The sequence below is a fragment of the Condylostylus longicornis genome, unplaced genomic scaffold (assembly GCF_029603195.1).
Source record: "Condylostylus longicornis isolate FDR11 unplaced genomic scaffold, ASM2960319v2 ptg000098l, whole genome shotgun sequence".
Lineage (NCBI taxonomy): Eukaryota > Metazoa > Arthropoda > Insecta > Diptera > Dolichopodidae > Condylostylus > Condylostylus longicornis.
In genome coordinates this window covers 1,516,610-1,538,720 of record NW_026578066.1, presented here as the reverse complement: position 1 = coordinate 1,538,720, position 22,111 = coordinate 1,516,610, and the positions used below count along the sequence as shown (strand labels likewise).

Genomic DNA, 22,111 nt, shown 5'->3' with positions numbered 1-22,111 from the left:
TTGGTAATTTTCCATTCTTAGTGTGTTGTTTTCAGGTGTCAATTTTTGGCCAAAAACTTGGGCATCACAGGAAATAATCAACTCATTCTGTCACTAATATTTTTCAATTACGTAAAAATTTGGTAATTGTCATTTATTTTGCAATTTGGAATGTCAATAACAATTTTTTTTAACAATCATTTTCATTGTTTTCAAAATGTCACTTCATTATGCTTCAAAAATTTTTGATAGTTATTAAGATGTTTAATTATTATTGTAATTGTTAGCACTTTGATTATCATAAATGTTAAATTGTTTATGAAAAAAAAAATGAATATTATTGTTAAACGCGTAAATTTTTACTCAATAAAATTCTAAAGTGAAATGTTAACGCTTTTTATTATTAATATTTTTTTTTTTGTCATTTATGAAAATCGCGTCAAGATGTTAATCGATGTGGCAAATAAAAGTTTTTTTAACCATTTTATGGAATGATAAATTTAAATTTTTTTTGTATTTATTTTATTGTTAGAAGTTTCTAATTTGCAAATATTTTAAATAAATAAAAAAAAATATAATAAATAGGTGCTCTATGAAGTAATTTAGCGTGAAAATGAATGATTAATTATTTGAAAATTTTTATTAAAAAAATTTTTAGCTCTCGCATATCTTTGACTTGACTCAGATGTAATTCTAATATGATAATTGGGAAATTTGATTTGCAGGTACTATTGTGGGTATTAAGAGTTGTTACGTATAATGCAATTGGAGTTGTGAGCGAAAAATGCGAATTATACTAAGAATGTAGTAAACACCTTGTTTGTTATTATTTTGCTAATTTTTAATATGTTGGCTTTAGTTGATCGCACATTCGATATCAAAATGTTACAATAGTAGTTTTAATTTTAGAAAGGATTCAAATTCGGCAAGCCACAATTAAAAGACAATTTGTTTATATTTTTTTCGACAATCCAATAATTATAGGCCAATTTTAATTAGTAACGAAAAATAACTGCAAACTATGGGATGTCTCTAATGATTTTCCTGGTAGAGGTCTTTGATTTGAACATATTCTTGGATAGCCAGGCGGTAATTTGGGTATTAGACTCTTACCAAATCAAATTGAATTTGGTGTGGGAGTGTATACAGGCGATAGCGGAACTTTGTAGAAGGAATAAGGTAACGAAGAGGCGGATGCTCTTCGGTGGTCGGGAGCGAAACTGCCTTTTGCTGGGTCGAGACTTTCTGTGAGTTGTCACTTCAAGGCGTGTGTGGAGGAACGAATGGGGTTCCGAGAGTAGGAGTATTGAGATTGAGTATCCCAAATGAGGCAGGTGAAGCTTTTCATTTTTGGTCCGTCTCCCAGAAGGTCCAGTGAGGTGTTGACGTCTAATAACAGGAAGGAAAAATTAGTGATTAGCCTTTTTCAGTAGATATGGTAGACTGGGTTATCACTTGTACAAATTGGGACATGTGGGGATCGTTTGTGTAGATTTTGTCATGATGACGAGTATATTCTCTGTTTTTGTGAAGTATTGCGTAGGAGACGATTAATTCACCTGGCACGTGAATCAACTATTGCGGCACCCTTGATGCTTAAAAATCAAGTTTGGTTATTTGTAAACAAAACTCAATAACTACTCACTTTAAAAATTTTTAATTACGCCCTGCTGAAAAATTGCAATTTTTCCGTATACCGAATTTTGTCAAATTCCCTAATGATTTTATTACATAAGAAATTTTCTCTTTCATATCACGTCGTAATAAGAAAAAAAGGAGAAACTTAAGAATATCGAATTTAAGTGTTTATCTCAAGTGAAGTACGCACTTTTTTAATAAAGTAAAAATGTTTTAAGCATCATTAACAATTTCTTTGAATATGTATATGTAAAAAGTTCTTTTAATAATTTTCTATCTGGTTATGTTAAAGACTTTTCCATGTTTATAAACAAAAATATGTGAAAGATAATTTAAGAAAATTTTTATTATCTTCAACACTTGACTTAGTCTACATTTCCTTAAACAATACTTTTTTAGAATTCATCTTAATAAACATAATAAGGAATTTTTAAGAAATTTATTTTAAATAAGTATGACATGCAACATGCAAAATAATGCCATAAAAATTTATTATAGAAAATAAAAGCAGTATAAGACTATTTGAGTCCGGAAGGATCTTAGGCATTCGAAATATTGTTCTAAAAATGTGCATTAAAAGTAAAATAGAAAGTGGAAATTGTCATCCTGAAATTTCAGTGAAATAAAATCCAAAATCTATTCCTATAAAAGTAATATAGAAAATGTATACCAACTATTTATAAAGAACTACTACAAAATATACACGTACATAATATAGGCATAATATTGTTATATGTATAAAATATATTTCAGGTTACACATATAAAATATTTTGAAACATTAAAATATATTTTGATTTTAAAAACTTTCTATATATTTCACCTATTGTTAATGTTATATGAGTATAAAAGGGTATAGAAATTTTGTACAAAAGGATAAAGAATTTGCATATTGCAGATTTGTAGGTACATAAATATGTATAATAAATATATGTATATTAATATGTATATAATATTTGCATTTATAGTATAACAATAATATGAACTGCACTGCAAAGACTATGTAGGTTAATGACTTTTTTCAACAACAATTATTGTTCATTTAAATGTACATTTCTAAAAGTATGTCAAAGAATATTGTTTAAAGTATATACAGTAATGAATATTTTGAAGGTTCTATTCTTTAGATTAAGAATTTTAATATTCATTCCAAAAACAAGAAAAAAAAATGAATTGTAAGCATATTATGATTTGTTCATTTTATTAAAAACAAGAAAAGAAAAATATATTTTTTTTTTGTTCTTTTGTGCTTCTCTAATAGATTTAAAATAGTTTGAAGGATATGTAAAAATATTTTGAAAATCAAATAAACTGTGTGATATAGAAACTATCCAGAGATTTTTCCATTCCAACCGTACGTTTTTGGAACTAAAAAATATTATTTTCATTGTTTTTGACGTTTTATACAAATATTCAGGATGGCTTAGTGGCAATACAAAATTTTTGACAATCGAATGCCGCATGTCACTTAAAATGAAACTGTACAACATGGGTTAATGAAATGGTGTGTTCGTTTGTTTATAAATGTATCAAATTGAGTGTAAATATTGTGTTTTGTACATATAAAATATACCGCAAAGTTAATTGAGTATTTAAAGAGTGTATGAATGAAATTTTAATCAGTGAAATTTGCATACATATATACGAATATTTTACTTTTATTTAATTTAAAAAAATAAACTGTTATACTATATAATATAAATTAATTGCAATGTCAAAGTTTTGTTTATAAAAATTTAAACTTCATTTAAATCAAATTTCTTATGATCTTAAATTAATTTTTAAATGACAATTTTAATAAAAAAAATAAATTTTAATTTTAACTAATGAGAGATTAATTCAACTTATGCGACTATACTTATATACACAGAGATCACATACTTAATATAATAAAAAATAAGATGTATTGCTCTCATTATAGCGGAAGTCATTAAGAAAATTTTACTTTAAATAATTTAAATAATAAATCAATGGATTGCATAAATTAAAGTTGACAAAAAATTTATTATTTTTGTTATTGAATAATTTCAAATAAAACACATTATTCAAATTGCAACTCGTAAAAAAAATTGATTTCAGAGTCACGTCCGCAATAAATCATAAAAAATATTTTAGTCATAAGTATGCAGTAATTAAAAATAAAAATAGTTGACAATATTTGTTTAGAAATTTAATTAAAATTGTTTTAGAGATATAGACTTCAAAAAACATTTGTATTTGAATTTTAGAAATTTTCTAAAAATAAGCTAGCTCTTTGAATTTTAAAATTAATTTCACAATATTCTGTAATAATTAAATGACTATAGAAGTCGTATAAATTTAATTTTATTGAAAATATTAATAAGTAAACTTGAATTTAAAATTGTATAACTACTCAGTATTATTCACTTATACATATATTATATTATTAATTATTGAATTCCAAATTAATGATGTAAAAATTATATGATAATCTCGAAATTTTAAAAAGTTCAAATTTTAATTGTACTTTATATTAATTTTTTTTATTTTAATTAAAATACGCTTGTTTAAGTTAAAGATAAAAGTAAACTAAAATTAAAACAAAAAAAAAATATTTAAATTACTTAATTTGCTAAAATTAAATACAAAAACAAAACAATATCGGGTATGTAATTACATACAAAACTTATTTAAGTACGTAAACTGATTTACAAGTGTGACCGTTTAGCGTCTTAAACAATTTTGCATAGCCATGCAGTAGAATTTATTTCTACAAATAAAATTTTGTTTAGCAATTTTATAGATTTTTAATTAGTCAGACTAAGTAATAAAATATGATATTTTCTGGAAAACTGTTACGAGATATTTCAGCAAATTCGGTAAATTTTGAAATTCATGTATGGCAAAATGTTGTTGTTGCAGAAAGAAAAATGATTTTTGAAATAATTTTGATTAGTGTATGCAGTTATCGCAAATTTTTATTAAATTGTGTTTTGGGTAGTTCGTAAAAATCTAATCTTTTCCTCTTAAAATACTAGTATTTTGCTCTCTTTCGTTTTCAAAGCAAAGTATGAATATTGTACATATGTAGTAAAAATTCTTCTTTTTGATATTTTCAAAACGGTAAGTTCTAAATGAACGAACAAAGAAAAAACAAAAGAAAAACCACAATTAATTCATTGCATATTTTTTTCTGTTAAAGGCGATTAATGGCGCTGCCATCGTTTCTGTTTTTTCATTTTTTATTATTTTACGATAAACTCCAATAGGTATTTTTTTTTTTTGCTCTGTGCATGTAAATGTGCGCATATTTTTGTAATATTGTAAATAAATGCACATATATTTTGTGTGGAAATCTTCAAATACGTGTAACAAAAAACAAAATTACAAAGCTATATAAAATTGCGCTTTTTTTGTTTTGTACATACTCTGACCATGACCTAATTAGTCATCTTTAAAAAGCGAGTAATGACTGTACAAACGTTTAGTATGCTAAATACATACTTACATTTTTTTTTATTTTGTATTATACAAATTAAAAGTAAGTCACTTTATAAAGTGTAATATATGTACATATATGTATGTACTCGTATATTCTGCCGTGTGCGGTTTTACTTTTATTATTTAAATTATTATTTTTTATTATATTCATTGTGTGTATGTTCCATTTACGATATTATATCTATAAAACATAAAAAAAAAAGTTTCGATTTCAATTATGGTTTCAATTTTTATGCTTTACTTTTTCTTTTATATTTTTAACATAATTGCAAACATAATAAAATAAAATATAAAGTGAACGAATCATTTTGCACCCATCATTGTAACAATCATTATCATCTTAATCAATGTTGTTGATATACTGTTATGCTACAATTACGTTTTATATATTCTGTATTGTATGTGTTTTGTGTGTTAATATTTATGTTGTATACAACATAATAATTTGTAGTGTGATATATAGGTATGTGGAATAAAAAAATGTTACTATAACTTCTGCGCTATAACAAACATGTGTATTGTGTGCGCTATGAGTTTTTTTGGTGTCACATTATTGCAAAACAGGTGAAAATATTTTAATTATTTAATTGTTATTTTATATTTTTCTTGTTCTCATATATGTGTACTTTTTATTATTTTGTTTTAATTATTTCATTACCATATAAATGTAAAGCAAAGGTGGATAAACCCTTAAACATATTGTTATACATTGGTACCTATATAGGTATACCGAAACGAACTAAAAGCAACTAAAATAAATGACAGTAATTTTAAGTGGTTTGTAAATATTTTGATTTTTCTTTGGCGCATATTATTTAAGTAAGTATATAGCTATGGTGCTGGTGCTCCTTTATATTTAAAATGTAATACAATTAATCTTATTGTAAGCATATTTTTTTGTAAAGCTTGAATATTTTAAAGGGATTAACACATTTTTTTTTGTTATTGTATGTATATGCATTACACAACAGTGTGTATAATTAATTTTATACATTAAATACATTATAGTGGGTCGATTTAGAATTCCATTAATAATACTATACATATATAAATTTAATGTACATAATATATATTACGTAAAAAAATAAGAAGAAAAATAAAAGAACAAAAAAAAAATTTTTTTTTTGCCTCTCATTTTTTCGGATGTGAGCTGATTTTTAATTTAAGAATTAAAAAAAAAAATTTTTTTAATTTTCAAGGACTGGAATTTTCGATAATATGATTAATCGATGTCATCACTATATTTGAGTGTAAAGTTTGTAAAATTTTAAATACATACATGAATTATATCTATACATATATGTATGTACATATAAGTACTATAATATTATAAATGGGTATAAATTATTAAGCTTTTATTAAATCATTGATTATACCAATCAGGAATTAATGATTAAATTTATGAATGAAAATCAATTATTGTTTGTATGTATGTATATGTACTTATTTAAATTTTTTAATTTTTAATGTGTTAATTATTGCCGGTTCTATGAAAAACGTGTTATTTTATAAGAAGGCACATATAATTATTAAATTATCATAATCAGTAAGCAATAAACTGAATGCATCAGAATTACATATATACTCGTACATATATGACTTTCTAATTGGAATACATTATCAGGAAATTTGAATTAACAAAATAAATAAGGTTCAAAATTGAAAATAGTCAAAATTTTAAAATTAAACCAGTAATAATTTTAAGTATTAACCAACAATTTGCCATACTTAAAGAACAATATTTCATAGTTCGGAATCCGCCTAAAATATTCATGTATTTGATATTGAATTAAATGCTGTTGTACTAAAAATAGAATTGAAATTATCGAAATTTTATACTTTAATTTGACAAATTACAATTAACTTTTAAAGGATTGCTCGAAATTCAAGTATAATTAATAAGAAATATTCTTATACAATCCGTGTCGAATTACGAATTTGACATAATCTGCGTGTCAAAATTAAAATATTTTTTTTTTAGTGTATATTATCCAATTATGTAACTAAAATAGTATGGTTTAATATGATAAATTTTTAATGACACAATAAATCTAAAACAAATTTTGTTTATAATTTGTAAAATTTGTTTATATAATTGGGGGTAATTTTTATATATGTGTATGTATTTTTATGATGATTAAGAATTTTTTATTTAAACACTACTAATTTTAAATGTCTCGAGCGACCTTTATATCTTGAGATTTTTTTATATCCTGTCTGTATTTTTTATACCAGAATTTTCTTAGTAGATTTCGATTTACCAATAATGTAAACGAAAGTTCTATGTAGAAAAGAAAAAAAAACCATTATTAATCTAAAATTTTATGGTTAAATATGCAATGTCAAGATTTTCGAATATATGAACAAACTCATTTATCATGAAATAATTAAATTATATTAAAAAAGAAATTTAGTTGATTGAGCCAATGGTTTGGGCAGAGTAGCACATTTTATTTTGTATAGAGCGGGAAATATTTGTTCATTTTATTGCAATACAGAAAATTTTATATGTACATTTATGACAACGATATACAATACTCGTATAACAGTAATAGAAAATGTTCATACATTCTACATTGTTTGAATACATATATAACAGTGATTAGTTACAAAATATAATGTTGTTAAGTATTAGAGAAATTCAATAGAGCTACAATTTCAAGGACATAACTGATAGAAAATTGAAGTATCCCTAATTTTGAGAAGAAATATTATAGAAGGGGAAGCAAATAAAATGTTCACCCAATTATTTAGTTTTAGAATAATTGCAGGTTTAAAACAAAAATTGTATTAAAAATTTTGAAAAGTAATTTGACATACTGAAATTTTTTTAAAAGTTTTCTTGTTCAAAGGGGAAGCTCGTAAGCTTACAGAATTCAACGATTCCTCATGGTTTCAGTACAAGATACACACTGTCAAACACTAGACTTTTGGGGGAGCTTTTAGAGGCTATAATTAAAAGAGAATCGGATATTGACGACAATATTTTTTCTAAAGAGGAAAATGCAATTCTATAATTAAGATTTATTTGCTAATGACGGACGGTCAGACAAAAACTAATTGGTCCAATTTTGAAAAGAATTTTTAATCAGTAATTTTTCTAAAAATATTTAATTATCCGTAACGAAAATTTTTAAAAATTATACTTAATTGTTATCAAAATAATATAAAAGTATTCTTGTAAATTTTTTCCATATAGATTGTAATCAAAACTGTCTAATTTATATTTAAGTGATTTTAGTAATTATAGCTGATTAAACTAAACAAAAGTTTAAGAACTCTGGGTTTTCATGAAATTATTAATTTTATATGAATGTGAAATTTTTTTTTTTTTCTCGATTACGATTTTTGTTTTCTTATTTTAGAGAGGTATTTAACCTTTGTTTAATTTCTTAGTGTGAATATTGAATTACGATTATTATAAGCACGAAAATTTTAATGATCCACTGCCTGCATGTGTATGTATAAATGTGTATGTTTTAAAAAACATGTGTATACCTATTCTTGTGTAAACATAATTTTCATTTTGAACTTGCGATCTTGTTTTTAGCAACATTCAATTTTTCTGATTGACTTGTTGTAAAAGATAAGCTGTTGAATTTATTGTTTGAAAAAATAAGGAAAAAAAAAGAGAATTAATAACAAAAATAGTGTTCTTTGTCTTTGAATATAATTTTTTTTTTAACATACATGTTTTTCCATTGTATTTTATTATTTTTTAATTTTTGCTTGCTAACCGGTTTTTCTTTAACATAATATTTATTTTTTAATATTCTTTACTCTTATACAAAAAAAAACAAAAAAATCGCAATATACTGAGGAATTGACTCTCATTTTTTTTTTGCTTCATATTTTTGAAAAGTTTTAAAACTTCAAGTCTTTAAGAATAGCAGCTTATTAAATTTATATACATACTAGTCATTGTATGTAGTAGTTTTATTTTAAAAGATGTCAGATTGTCTTATAGTCGATTATTTACTGCAGCTCTGTTAATAATATTAGTTATGCTATAGTGAGTTCACGTATTGAATAATAAATATTTTATTTTTTTTTTCTGTGTAAAAGTGATGAGTAACATATTTTAAGTAAAAAATACTAAGAGAGGACATAAAATTTTATTAAATTATAATTATTGTCGGCTCGCCATTAAATGATGAATCAGCAATTCTGAAGAATGTTAATAAAATGTTTACATTCATTTATAAATATTTTACATTTTATACATAAAGTAAATGAATTTTGTTTATTAAAAAACAAAATTAAAAAAATTAGACATTTTTTATAACTATTATTCTTTTATGAAAAAAAAAAAATAAGTTCCTTTATTATTTATTTTAAAATTACATAGAGACTTTATGTAAATGGAATGTTTTATATGTTCAAAACTTTTAAGTTCCAACTTAGTTTAAATAAATGTTTTTTTAAAGCAACACTTTTTGCTTCAAGAATATTGAAATTACTGCTTCTAAAAACAATGTATTAAATCATAACGAAAAATATAATATAATTACAAAAATAATTCAAGAGATTGCATACATTTAGGATGAGATAAAAAAAAATTAAGGAGATCTTAACATGAGAGTTAAATGCGTGAGTAATTATATTTTTTGAGTACATTGCATTTCTTTTTAGCTTTCGGCGTTTATAGAAATTTCGAAAAGATTCCAGTTTCGAAAATACAAGGTGCCAAAAATTATTTTACAAATTTCGAGTGGCGATAATTTGAGCGCAGATTAAGGTCGAAAAAAGTTTTCTTCTAACGAAATAAACTATTATAAATAGGTTTTTATAAATTGCCATCTGGAAGAAAAACGACATCAAAAAACTTGAAAAAAAAAACAGATTTTAGATAACGTTTAATTATGATGGCCATTTTGCTTTTTTTTAAATCAACTATGCTATACTGCGATAGAAGAAGCCCAGCACTCCTTTTTAGCGTTTACATAGAATTTTAAAAATATTTGTGGTTTCTTTACAATAAATAATGATATAAAAATGGCACATTTAGGATTTTGCCGACGAATAATTCAAATATGTATTTTTGCCTATAAATGCATAACATTTATGTTACACAAGGATTGTATTTATAAGTTAAAAATATCTTTCTATCTCTATTTGTATTCATAAATTCTCTATATATAAAAGAATTCTAATAAAAAATTCATTTTACCAAAAAAATGAAATTTGTTATCGTAAACGAAAACAAATTTGAAAAATAATAAAAATAACAATTGAGCATAAGTAATAATGTGAATGAACAAAAATAGTATATAAGTATTTATTTTTAATAATTTTTTTTGTATAACAATATATAAAATATAAAAATATAAACACAATAATTTTATTGTAGTTATTTTTAAGTGAATAATAACAGCTTTTATGTAGTTAAGAATAGTTTTTTATTATTTGTTATTGTTATTATACGAAATATTTACTACATACTTATACCAAAATATATTTTTTTAACTAAATATAAATATTAAAATTTAAGTTATACTTAATCAATATTAGTTAAGTATAGTAATTTCCGTTTTCTTATTTTATAATTATTCCGATAAAGCCTTGATATTTAAATAAAATTCATTATACTTTTCATATATTCATACTGTGAAGAAGAAAATTAAAATATTTAAATAATACTATTTAATCCTCTAGTTCTAATTTGAGAACTTATATTAAGAATAACCATTATTATTAGGAAATTAAGTAAGAATAGAAACTTAGAATAACTAGTGTGTGAGAATACTTAATTACTCGTATTTTCGGCAATATAGTGTCTAATAACAATAAACTTTTTATACAATACAAATGCCTTTACATAAATATTAAATATACTATTATATTTATTTTATTCTTAAAATATAATAATATAGTATTCGCAATAATTAAAAATTATAAAAATAATTAAAGAAAATATGCATGCAATTTATCAACTCACAGGAGCATAATTCATTGTTTGTTCATTGAAAACATTCATTTCAGTATCAGGACATTTACTGTATCGTATCATTTTTGAAGTAATTTTTGTTTTCCTTTCCCAAAAGATAATTATATATACTGTTATAATAATTTATTAGTTATAACACTTAATATATAAATAGATTTATAATTATATTTTTTTAAAATCTTAAATACACGAACAGTTTTGAATTTTTCACATAAAAATTTAATTGAATTTATAGAAAACTCTTTTATATATTAGATCTATAGTTTTTGCTTTTAACTTAAAGCTGGACACTTTTTTAAAATTAAATTTTAAATAAATTTTTTTTTCTCCCGTTTATAATGTTGTTAGTAACCAAACGATTTTGCAAAACTAACTACCGTGTATAATATTAAATACGATTTCTTTATTAAAACAACTTAAGTATGAATTAATTGAAGAATATTTAGAAAACATATGATAATAAAAAAACAATGTAATAATTTTCAAAAATAATTAATTTTTTTTTGTTTTTAGGTTGCAAATTAAGCGTTTCATTCTTTTTACTACCTCTGCCTTACAACAATAACAGTAAACGAATTAGATTCGATTTTTATTACGTCTTTTTTAATTATGATTCGAAAAGTGACTGTGTTAAAAGTAACACAAATCCAAAATCTAAAAGAAAAACCATTTTAATTTTTTTTTTTTGTATTTCTCTACCTTTTTTTTCCTACTTTACTATTCCTTTATTGTATTTTTCTTACTATACCTACTTGTGTGTATTTTTACCTTTATTTTTTTTTTGAGAATTTTTTCACATGCCATTTTTATATTACATATTTTTTTTTTCCTTCATTTTCTTACTACTTGTACATATTTTAAGACGAAAAGAAGAAAGAAAAAAGCAGAACAAGCATAAAAATCCTTTATTTGTTGCACATATAAAGAAAATAAGAATGAAAATAACAGAAACAGAACAGCAAAAAAAAAAAAAAAACAATAAAAATAAAAATAGCAACACACAATTAATAACAGAATGTAAAATGAAACAAAAAAAAAAAAAATTTGTATGAGAAATTCTTTTTTCTGTTCAACTCTTCGTACATAAAAAATGCAAATGAGTTCCTAAAAATCAATAAAAAAGGAAGAAAAAGAAAGGCACAATAAATACTTAAATGAAAAAATAAAATATATATTTACTGTTTTATATGCTAGATATTTCATACAAACACACAAACATGCATAAACCAAACATATATGAGCGATTGAGCGCCTAAGCATATGCACCTGTATGAGTAGTTACGTATTCGAGTATATTGAATCAAACCATATGCACGTGTTTTTGTGTATTTGTATTTTTTAAGTTTAAAAATATTTTTTCTTTCTCTTTTTTTTAAAAAAAAAAAAATTTGCAACATTTTCACTTTTATTTTTTGTTTTATTGTTTTTATTTTTTCTCTTTCAATTCCTTGTTATTATTTGGTTATTTTGTTTTGTGTTCTTTTATTTTTGTTCTCTTGTTCTACAACAATATGTTATTTTTGATGTTTTTCTTATTTATACGTTGCATATATGTATGTATATAATATGTTTTATTGAATAGTGTGTACAGTGTACCGGACATATAAAATGGTAGACTCTGTATATACATATAAAGTGTAAGTGAAATGAGGCCAGTATAAAGAAAACATACACATATAATATCAAATAATTTCAAAAATACTGAAATTACAAAGCTCAATGTATATTTTTTTTAAAATAACGCATACCTATTCCGGAATATGACATATACTACATATTTAAATTTGCATAATAATGGTCATAATAATTTAAACAAACATAAAAATACATACAGAGTCATCTACCGGAATAAAATTTATATTAATATTCCTTCCAAATCCTGCTCTTTAGTTGAAAATGTTACACAGCTCAAGCGTTATCAGTATGTAAGTTGAGACTTTTATATTATACTTTGGAACTAGATATAACCTTAAACGACACACAACAATGTTTCGACAAATAAATAATTTGATAGAATAATTACAATAATTTTGATAATCATACTTTACTGGACCAAATCAAACATTTCAATCAAAAGTTTGATTCATTTGTGTTTGATATCAAACACAAAATTTATTTAATGAGACAAAATTACACTAAGTGAAATTTTAAAACTAAAAGAATATGAACAAACCAATTACAAATCATAATTTGAAAACTAGAATTATAAAATGGCTGGGTATTATACTTGTCTTTTAATAAATCTTTTAGTTTGTATTATTATTATTTGTTATATTATAATATAAGATATCAAATTTCTTTATGATTAACTATTATGTTAGTAAAAACATATACGATTTTTATGCCATGCTATTATACTTTTAAGAATGGCAAGAAATAAAAAACGAATGAACTATTGTAAAGTAGAAGTAAAGTTGCCAGTTGCTCAGTTTATTTAAAATGAATTTATGTTAAAATATTATCCATATAGAATACACATACTTTTTGTGCATATGTGTATATGTATTGAAAAAATTTTTCTTACTTTTTGCAAGTATTTACTTTTTATACCCAAATATTGTGTATGTTGTTAAAAAACAATGTATAAGAAACTGTTATAAAATTAAAGTAAGTTCATATTTTTAAAGTGAAAATTAAATGAAATTTTAAATGTGATGAAAAATAAATGAAATTTTTAAATGTGGTTGATTTAATTGAGTAAAAATTTTTTAGTTAATTGAGAACAAATTACTAACATTGTTTTAAACCTTTAATTTAATTAAAAATTTATCATCATTTTTAATATATCATAAAAAATTTTAATCAAGTTCCTGTATACATTGTGAATATAAAGAGGAAATAATTAAAATTAGACCTAACCCATTTTTTTTTTCCAATTGAATATTTATTATTGAACTTAAAATGTTATAATTATTTTAGATAATAGCAATGTTATTGTATAATTTAGAAATGAAACGTGAGAGGGTGGATTTTAATAAATCTATAATTATTCTGAAATTGGTTTTTAATTAAATACTCGTATTAAAATTTGTACACTCATTTGCTTATGTAAAAATTTATTTACATAGGTAGTATATTAAGAAACCATCGTAATTAATTGATTAGCAAAGCATTTGCCAAATAAATTCAGTGCATTTTGACTATTCGAGTTGCATATGTACATATTTATATGCGTATATAAATTTTATTTACATTTTTTATTTCATCTCATGATAGTTCGACGCCATACCTTCACACGAAATTATAATGTATGAATTTGACTCCATAGAACACTATTCATTTTTCAGCAAAAAAATTTCTTAAATAACTCATTGCTACAAGCTCTGACTTAGTCAGAATTATAAAAAATAAATCATTTCATTAATTATGTATGTAAGAATCAAACAGTTCTCATTTCTTTGACTTCTATTAACTCTTTGACTCATACTTAATTTAGAATTGTAATTTTTTCCTGAAATCTTTTAGTACTCATCTGACAATCTTTATTAAATACCTACATACAAACTTGTTATGAAAATATCGTAACGAATTTCTAAATTGTGAAAAATCATTTTTTGTTTTAAAAGAAAAAAAAAAACTATAGCAAAAATTTTCAGTTTCCTTTCACCGCATATTACATAAACGCACCCAATACATTTCATGTCCACACTCCACATGCATGAATACCAATATATATGTACATATATACATACCAAGTACATACTTCCATGCAAAATCTACTATAAACTAAATCTAACCGCATCGTTTATTAGAATTAGCCCGTGTATGTACAGAAAACCAGAAATTTTTTTTGAACTTTTATTTATTTTCTTTTTTTTTGCAGTTTAATTTAACTTTATTCTAACAATTGGTGTTGTGTGACTTTTAAGAATTTATTATGAAAACTAGGCTAGACTTACCGTTTAAATAATAGTTGTATATTTATTTAGAATAAGGGCATAAAAGGTATAAAGGAAAAATTACAAAAAAAAAAAGAAAAAAAAACAAACACTGAATGAAAGAAAAACTACTAATCAAAGTAAATGAGGGAAAAGGAAAGAAAAAAAAATGTAATAACAAACACGAAGCTTATACAAAATAAAAACTAAACAACCCGTTGAGAAGTTGAAGAAAAAAAAAATAGGTGAACCGGTTTTATTTTTATGTTTCTTTTCATTTTTAAAATAGAAAATATAAAAATTCTTATGCTAGTAAATAAGAAGTAAGTCTATTGGAACAGGTTTAGAATATCATAGATATACCAACTAGGATATAGGCATTATTATGTTATGCTTATAAGAATTATGCACATAAAAAGCAAAAAAAAATAAAAATAAATTCATTGATTGAAAATCGAAAGTGGTGCATGCACCCAAGTAATTTTTCTTTTTACTTTTAATGGGAAAAAAAAGCGAAAATTTGCACTTAAAGGCAAGTAATATAAGAGTTTAGGGTACACATACACTTATGTACGTACATATATGGTATGAAAAAGGAATAAATTACAGAATTTTTAAGTGATTATCGTTATTCATGAATCATGTTGAAAATCTTTGTAATAATTCAAATTTTTTTTTTTTGCTTTATGCAATTTTAAAGCAATATAATTTGATTGGAATGTTTATTTTGACATTACTCGGACGCATATGTAGCGTTACAATTGCTATTGTCATATTGAGTTAGTTATGTGAGATTTGCCCTTCCAATATGGAAGTATTTAGGTTTTAGAAGCAAAGCTTATTGCTTTACTAACTGCAATCCTAGTTGAAAACATTAGCTGAGTTCAATGTTCGAATACTTGAGTTACTATGAGATCTATTTATCCTTTTCGTATACTCAGCATTAATAAAAGCGTTGAAGTAAAAATTTCGTAGAATTTCTCGGTTCTCGCAATAAGTGAGACCGTATTTTTTATTTTAATTTTATTTTTATTTATTACATTTCCCACTGATTCATAAAAATTCCATTTGCTTTATTCTTCTAAGATTAATAATTGAAAAAATGATTGTATAAAAAAAACTTTTATAATCAATAAAAATTACGATTTAAGATTTTTTTTACAATTTCATTATTATAATGTTCAGGTGTGTAGAATTGCATAACTGACTTACTATAGTGAATCATCATCTTTAGTGTATGACACACACATACATAAGAATATTAATTTTAATTAGAATTCTCAGGAAAAACATAATATTGCAAAAAAAAATCATACATATAAATTGAATTTTTAATTCTGGCTAATCTGGTTGTGTAAAAAATATCAAAATCATAATAAGAAACTTAAGTTTAAAATTCGACTGAGCTGTTTTAGAGATTTTATAATGCTTTGGGTACTATACGTTTAATAATTAAAAAGGTTTATGCTAACATTCATTCATATATACATACATACATGATTTTTTGTATGAAATGTTGTTAAAATAATCAATGGCTTTCCAATGAGCACAAAAAATTTTGAAATGAGAATTGAAAAATTCTTTAACTCAAAAGACTTCAGAAGAGATCAAAATTAAAAAAAAAAATTTGTCACTATTTTCCAATTTATTTTCGTTACTTATATCTACATACATATACACATATGTATGTAGACAAAAATTCAAACTATAAAAATAAATTTTGTTTTTTGGAGTCAAGCACTAACTGGTCCCATACCTTCATAAAATTTATTATAGGTACATACAAACAAAGTTTTATTTCTTCTTTTATTTTATTTTTCAGGTAAAAAATTGCAAGCTTACACAGGGTGTATAAAATTGGTTTCGAAATAACAGAAAGTATTTCGCTTTTTCTCTTGCTCTCTTTTTCCATAAAACAGTTTTAATTTCAAAGATACGGTGCCAGTTTAATTGCCGAAATAGTTTAAATTACTTATAATTTTGAGAAATCGGTATACCTACGAAAGTTTAAGTATACAATTTTAAATTCTCTACAAGTCGCACTCTGCTCGGCGTACTTTGAACTGCACTGTTAATATTCATAGCTCCTATACATATTTCGCACAGGATATAATTTTTTATGAGCTCTAAAACAATATTACAAAGATAAGAAACTAGAAGGCTAGTCTTGAGGTGCAAGAAAAGAAAAGAAAGTAAAAATCTATTTTAGCAATTAATTTACGGTCGATTTGCAAAATGTCAACTATATTATTGAAGCCTACACACTCTGTATACATAAATAATGTATGTTGTTTATACACACATGTTTACATATTATACTGTATAATTTTTTGCTTTCATAAAGTTTATTATTAAATATACATAAATAATTCTCGTAAAGTTCTATACAACAAAAGCAACTAAATAAAGTTTATACTTAAGTCAAAAAACCTGATTTCGTGAATTCTCTGCTAATGAACGATGAGAATAACCGAATCCAAAATAAAAAAATAAAAACAAGCAAATGAAAAGAAGCATAAAATAAGAGAAACTGGTTATTTTTTTTCTTTGTTGTCTTTACACTCTAATGCGATTACGTGTAAAAAAAAACAATAAAAACATTTGCAATATGAGCTTAGCATTAAAGTTATAAATTTAGAAATATAGAACTTTCTTGGCTTGGCTTGGCTTCTTAGGTGTTAGAATTAATTTAAAAAATTAAAACTCAATAACAAAAATAAAAAAAAATATTTGTAAGTGAATAAAAATTAATGATAAAATAACTTGAAATTTATTAATATATATTGCCATATACATACATACATATACGTATGTCTGAATGTATAATTGTATAATTAGACGTTTATGTATTTCGAAGCTTCACAAACCACAAAAAGCTAACAAAAGTTCAGTAAAAAATTAAATATTAATTTTACTTTTTTCAGTAAAAATCGATTACAGCATACATTCAAGGCACCAGAATAACGTTATAGCCGATTTTTACTGTATATGAATTTCCGGCTCGGTATTAGTACTTTCAAAAATTTTACCACGGAAGTTATAAGCAAACACACCTAAGCAAGTAATAATTTGATCAAATATTCTTCGAATTTCTATAGGCACTTCTAACACAGTCCAGCTTTGACACTCACTTCTGAACAAATGTTCTACCCACTTTGGATTCTTTCAATAATGGTGTAAATATATAGGCCATTATTTGTAAGAGTACCGAACGGAAGTCCAATTTTATAATACCCGTACGAATCGAAGTCATAAAATTTCATTTAAACTACAATTAACGCACTTTGAAACTCATATAACATACACACATACATATACATAAATCTATAAATAAGTTAAAATGTTAGTTGATTTCCAAACAAAAAAAAACATATTTTCCAAATATTTATTGAAATTTCTTTAAACCTTTAATATTATATGTAATGGTTTATGACCTTTAATTTATTAAAGATTTCAACATTCACGTTTCATAGCATTTTATGAGTCCTACTTATGTATGTACATATTTAATTTTAAATTAACACATGTGTATACTTTTACTTTACGAATTTCTTAAATTTCACCTAAAGATTCATATTTGTATATAAGTATATAAACGCTAAAGGGCTTGAAATTTCATTCTCTATATCACTTTAACAATTAGAATGTAATAGGTACGATAATTAATATAAAAGAAAGTAAAAAATTTTATTGAATTGAATATACAATGAACTTCCGTTTGTTGTTGGTAATCCGATTATACAATGGTTTCGATATTTACCCTCATTGCATACCTTTGTGTGTATACATATATGTATGTATTCTTAGATCTTTTGTTAAACATAATATAGATAAGACAATGTTAAAAATTTTTACCGGAGTATTTAAAACTTTAAAGATCATTCTTGTAACAAAAATTAATACCTACCAACACTATAATTAAAACTAATTACTTATGTCATGTGATTAATTATGAATTAATTATGAATTATAATATATTACTAAGCAGAGAAAGTGTAAGAACCGCATTTTTCAAAATTAAATATTTTAAAATGAAGGTAATATAATTTTAAAATAAAAGTATAAAGATGTTATGTATATACAAATATTGACGACTTAATTAAATTTAATATGAATGAAGATTTATTTTTTATGAAAAGATCTATACAGTGAAGTGATTCAGCCATATACTCCCGGAAATAAATTCTAATTGTGTTAGATATTGAAATTAATGCCATAGTTTAGTCATCGTCGATTAAAATTTATTTGATTGGATAATGGTACTCGATATAAAGATGCTTCATTCCCAATTTAATCAACAAAAATCGATTAATTTAACTTAATGCTGTTGAATGCTGTTTTAAATAAATTGTCTATTTAAATTATTATTATAATTTCTTATAATTTCCAAAATCTCTACAGTTTCTGTAAAAATATAAGAAACAGTTTAATAAGAATTGCCGTTACAATCAACCCAATATTCTGCAATACGAGTAGTAAAAAAAAAAGGAACGGCAAAGCAAAATGGTATAAAATTCTTCCATGTGTACTTATTGAAATATACATACATATACACATATATGTATAACAAATTAAAAATAATTTTTAATTAGTTTAAAATAAAATATAAAATTGGATGGGTCTAATAAAGACTACTTGAATTCCAAAATTGTATCAATTTTAAACATCGAAAGCTGATTGAGAAAACCTTCTATCTCACATTTTAAAAATTTTGAAATTATTTAAGAAAATTCCAAAAAATACTAATTCATGACTATTTATTACAAATATGCAGATTGTTCATTTCTAAAAGATTGCAAAATATTTCAAAATTTTTCAAATATTAGATTAAGTTTTCCATATGTGGCTTTCCTCCATAAGCCATCGACATCATATACATACTTATATATAAGTGTACTATAAAACTGAATTCTGTTTTATATTTAGTATTGTTTGCCAAATTATACAGAAAATTTATTAAACTTAAACAAATTTAAATTTGAATTTGAACAAGCGCGCCATTTAGCATAATTTTTTAGGAATATCTAAGCCATAATATTTGATTGATTTTCTAATAATAATTTTTTGCCCAATTTATAATTGATTTATTCTTTACTCTAAACAATTTTATTTTTGGGCATTATTTTGAAATAACCGTAAACGTATTTAAATTTACATAAATACCTACTAAAATATGAATTTTATAATAAGAAACATAATTTCTTTTAGAATTTTTAAATTAAATTATATAAACTTACCTTGACAGGATCTTCAGTTATATTAACAGAATTTCTCGATTTGAAACCAATTTTGAAAGATTTATTAAAAACTCTTTTCTAACCTCAAAAAAAAAAAAAATTATAAAATTATTTTTTCTTCTAATAAATATGTACGTATGTATTGTGTATGAATAAAAAATTCTCTTATACTTAAATAAAAAATTTCAATTGTTTTTATAAAATTCATTAAATTTGATAATTTTATTTTTATTAATTCCTATTTATTAAGTATAAATTAAAAATAACAAAATTAATTGAATAAAAATATTTTTTTTCTGAAAAATATTTTGACAATTAATTATTTGATTAACTCTTAATATTGTAAACGGATCTTTGCCATATGACAAGAAAAAAATAAAAAATAATAAGACAAAAAAAATAGTTCAAGTTTTGAAAACCTACGACTTTAAGATCAACAACAAAATAAAAAAAAAAAAAGGTATTTTTGGAGTCAACTTATTTGTCAAATGCTCTATACGCGACGCTGTGTACAGAGTGACTTTGAATATTCAATTTTTAATTTTTTCCGCTTATTTTTTTTTTTTTTGTATTTTTCATTTAGCATAATTATTACAATATTGTAGCTCTTCTCTTCATTTTGGTTTTTGTTTACGAAAATTAATAAAAAAAAAATAAATTGTATATTTTATTTATTTTATGTAGGTATTCGTGTTTGTACACATGTTGTGTACAAAATATGTGCTTATATTTGTATGCGTGTTTATATTTTGTTCACTTTTAACTCTTCTATTTTGGATTTGGTACATTTGATGTCAAATACTTCACACAATCATTTGTTGTAATTCACAAAATTATTTATTTTTTTTTTTTAAACTTGAGCCTATTGCATAATTTTTTTATAATAAAAAAATTTTTTTCTTTCTTTCTTATTAATAAATTTATTTATTTTTTTGTTTTATGGGAAAAAAAATTTTTATTTCTTTAAAAAATTTCAATAAATTTTTTTTTATCTTTAGGGCACATAATGTTATGTAAAATGAATATAAATGTAAGTCTCTTAAAAATCATAAATTCAAAATATTGTGGTAAATTACGAATAATGTAAAATATTGTATAAGAGGGAGAAAAAAAATTTTAAAATTCCCGTTTGAAAAATTTTATAAAAAACTTTGAAGGATGGTAATTTTAACCTAGAAACAAAATTTAATTTTCAAAATGTCAATTACTCTTAGCCTTTAACAAAATTTGATAACAATTTTAAAATTGAAAATTTATTTTTTTTTTCTATAATTTATGAAAATTTAAATTTATAATTATTTTAGAATAAAATTTAATTTACTTATTTTGGTAAATAATAACTATTTACTTATTATTTTTATTATTTTGTTTAATTTACCGTATTTAATAATTATTTTTATTTTTATAATATTTTGTGTATGTTCGACCGACGAATGTTAAATTAAAACTGGTCAAACCACTGAGTATTACTTAGTGCTTTTCTATCTTATTTGAATCTACTGAACAACACCAGAAAATAAAAACAAAAAACAAAAATATTTTTGTTATATACAAAAAAAAAAAAAAACCCAAAGTACGTATGGTTGTTTTTGTTGTTACTAGTGCTTTTAATATTTGTATGTGTTGTCTTTTTTTCTCATGTTTCTGTTATTTTTTTTTTTGTTATTTTATTGTTTATTTTCAATCACTTGTTGAATGTTAACAAAAAAAATGTTAAAATATATAATATGTATGTACATAGAAGTGTTTGTCACGATTTTAATGACTTCAGTTTTGAGTTCTTTTTAATTTTATTTATTATCATTATTATTGTTAATATATTTGTGGCTTTGTTTTTTATTTAATATTTCAGTATATTTTATATATGTATGTATTTGCATGAATTAAATATCAAATAAACAAAACACATTATAGGCAAGAAATCTTAATAATTACATATATTTATTATATACTACCTATATAGAACAATTA

At 23.1% G+C, this 22,111-nt stretch overlaps 1 protein-coding gene across 4 annotated transcripts in view; it reads right to left on the bottom strand.

The window, feature by feature from the left end:
* The window catches only part of LOC129613939 (CD151 antigen), a 37,176-nt gene extending 15,542 nt beyond the window's left edge, over positions 1–21,634 (bottom strand). Inside the window, exons 1-2 of one of the 4 annotated variants that reach the window (XM_055528287.1) lie at positions 21,519–21,634; positions 20,141–20,218 (exon numbers count right to left, since the gene is read on the bottom strand). Coding sequence is in view for 1 of the 4 variants with exons in the window: in XM_055528286.1 (XP_055384261.1) it covers positions 11,017–11,088 (72 nt within the window). In the remaining 3 variants the exon portion in view is untranslated. Of the gene's footprint in view, positions 1–11,016; positions 11,162–20,140; positions 20,224–21,488 lie in introns of those variants that run through there. The other 3 variants (XM_055528288.1, XM_055528289.1, XM_055528286.1) reach the window with 3 other exon arrangements.
* Positions 21,635–22,111: the final 477 nt, after the last annotated feature.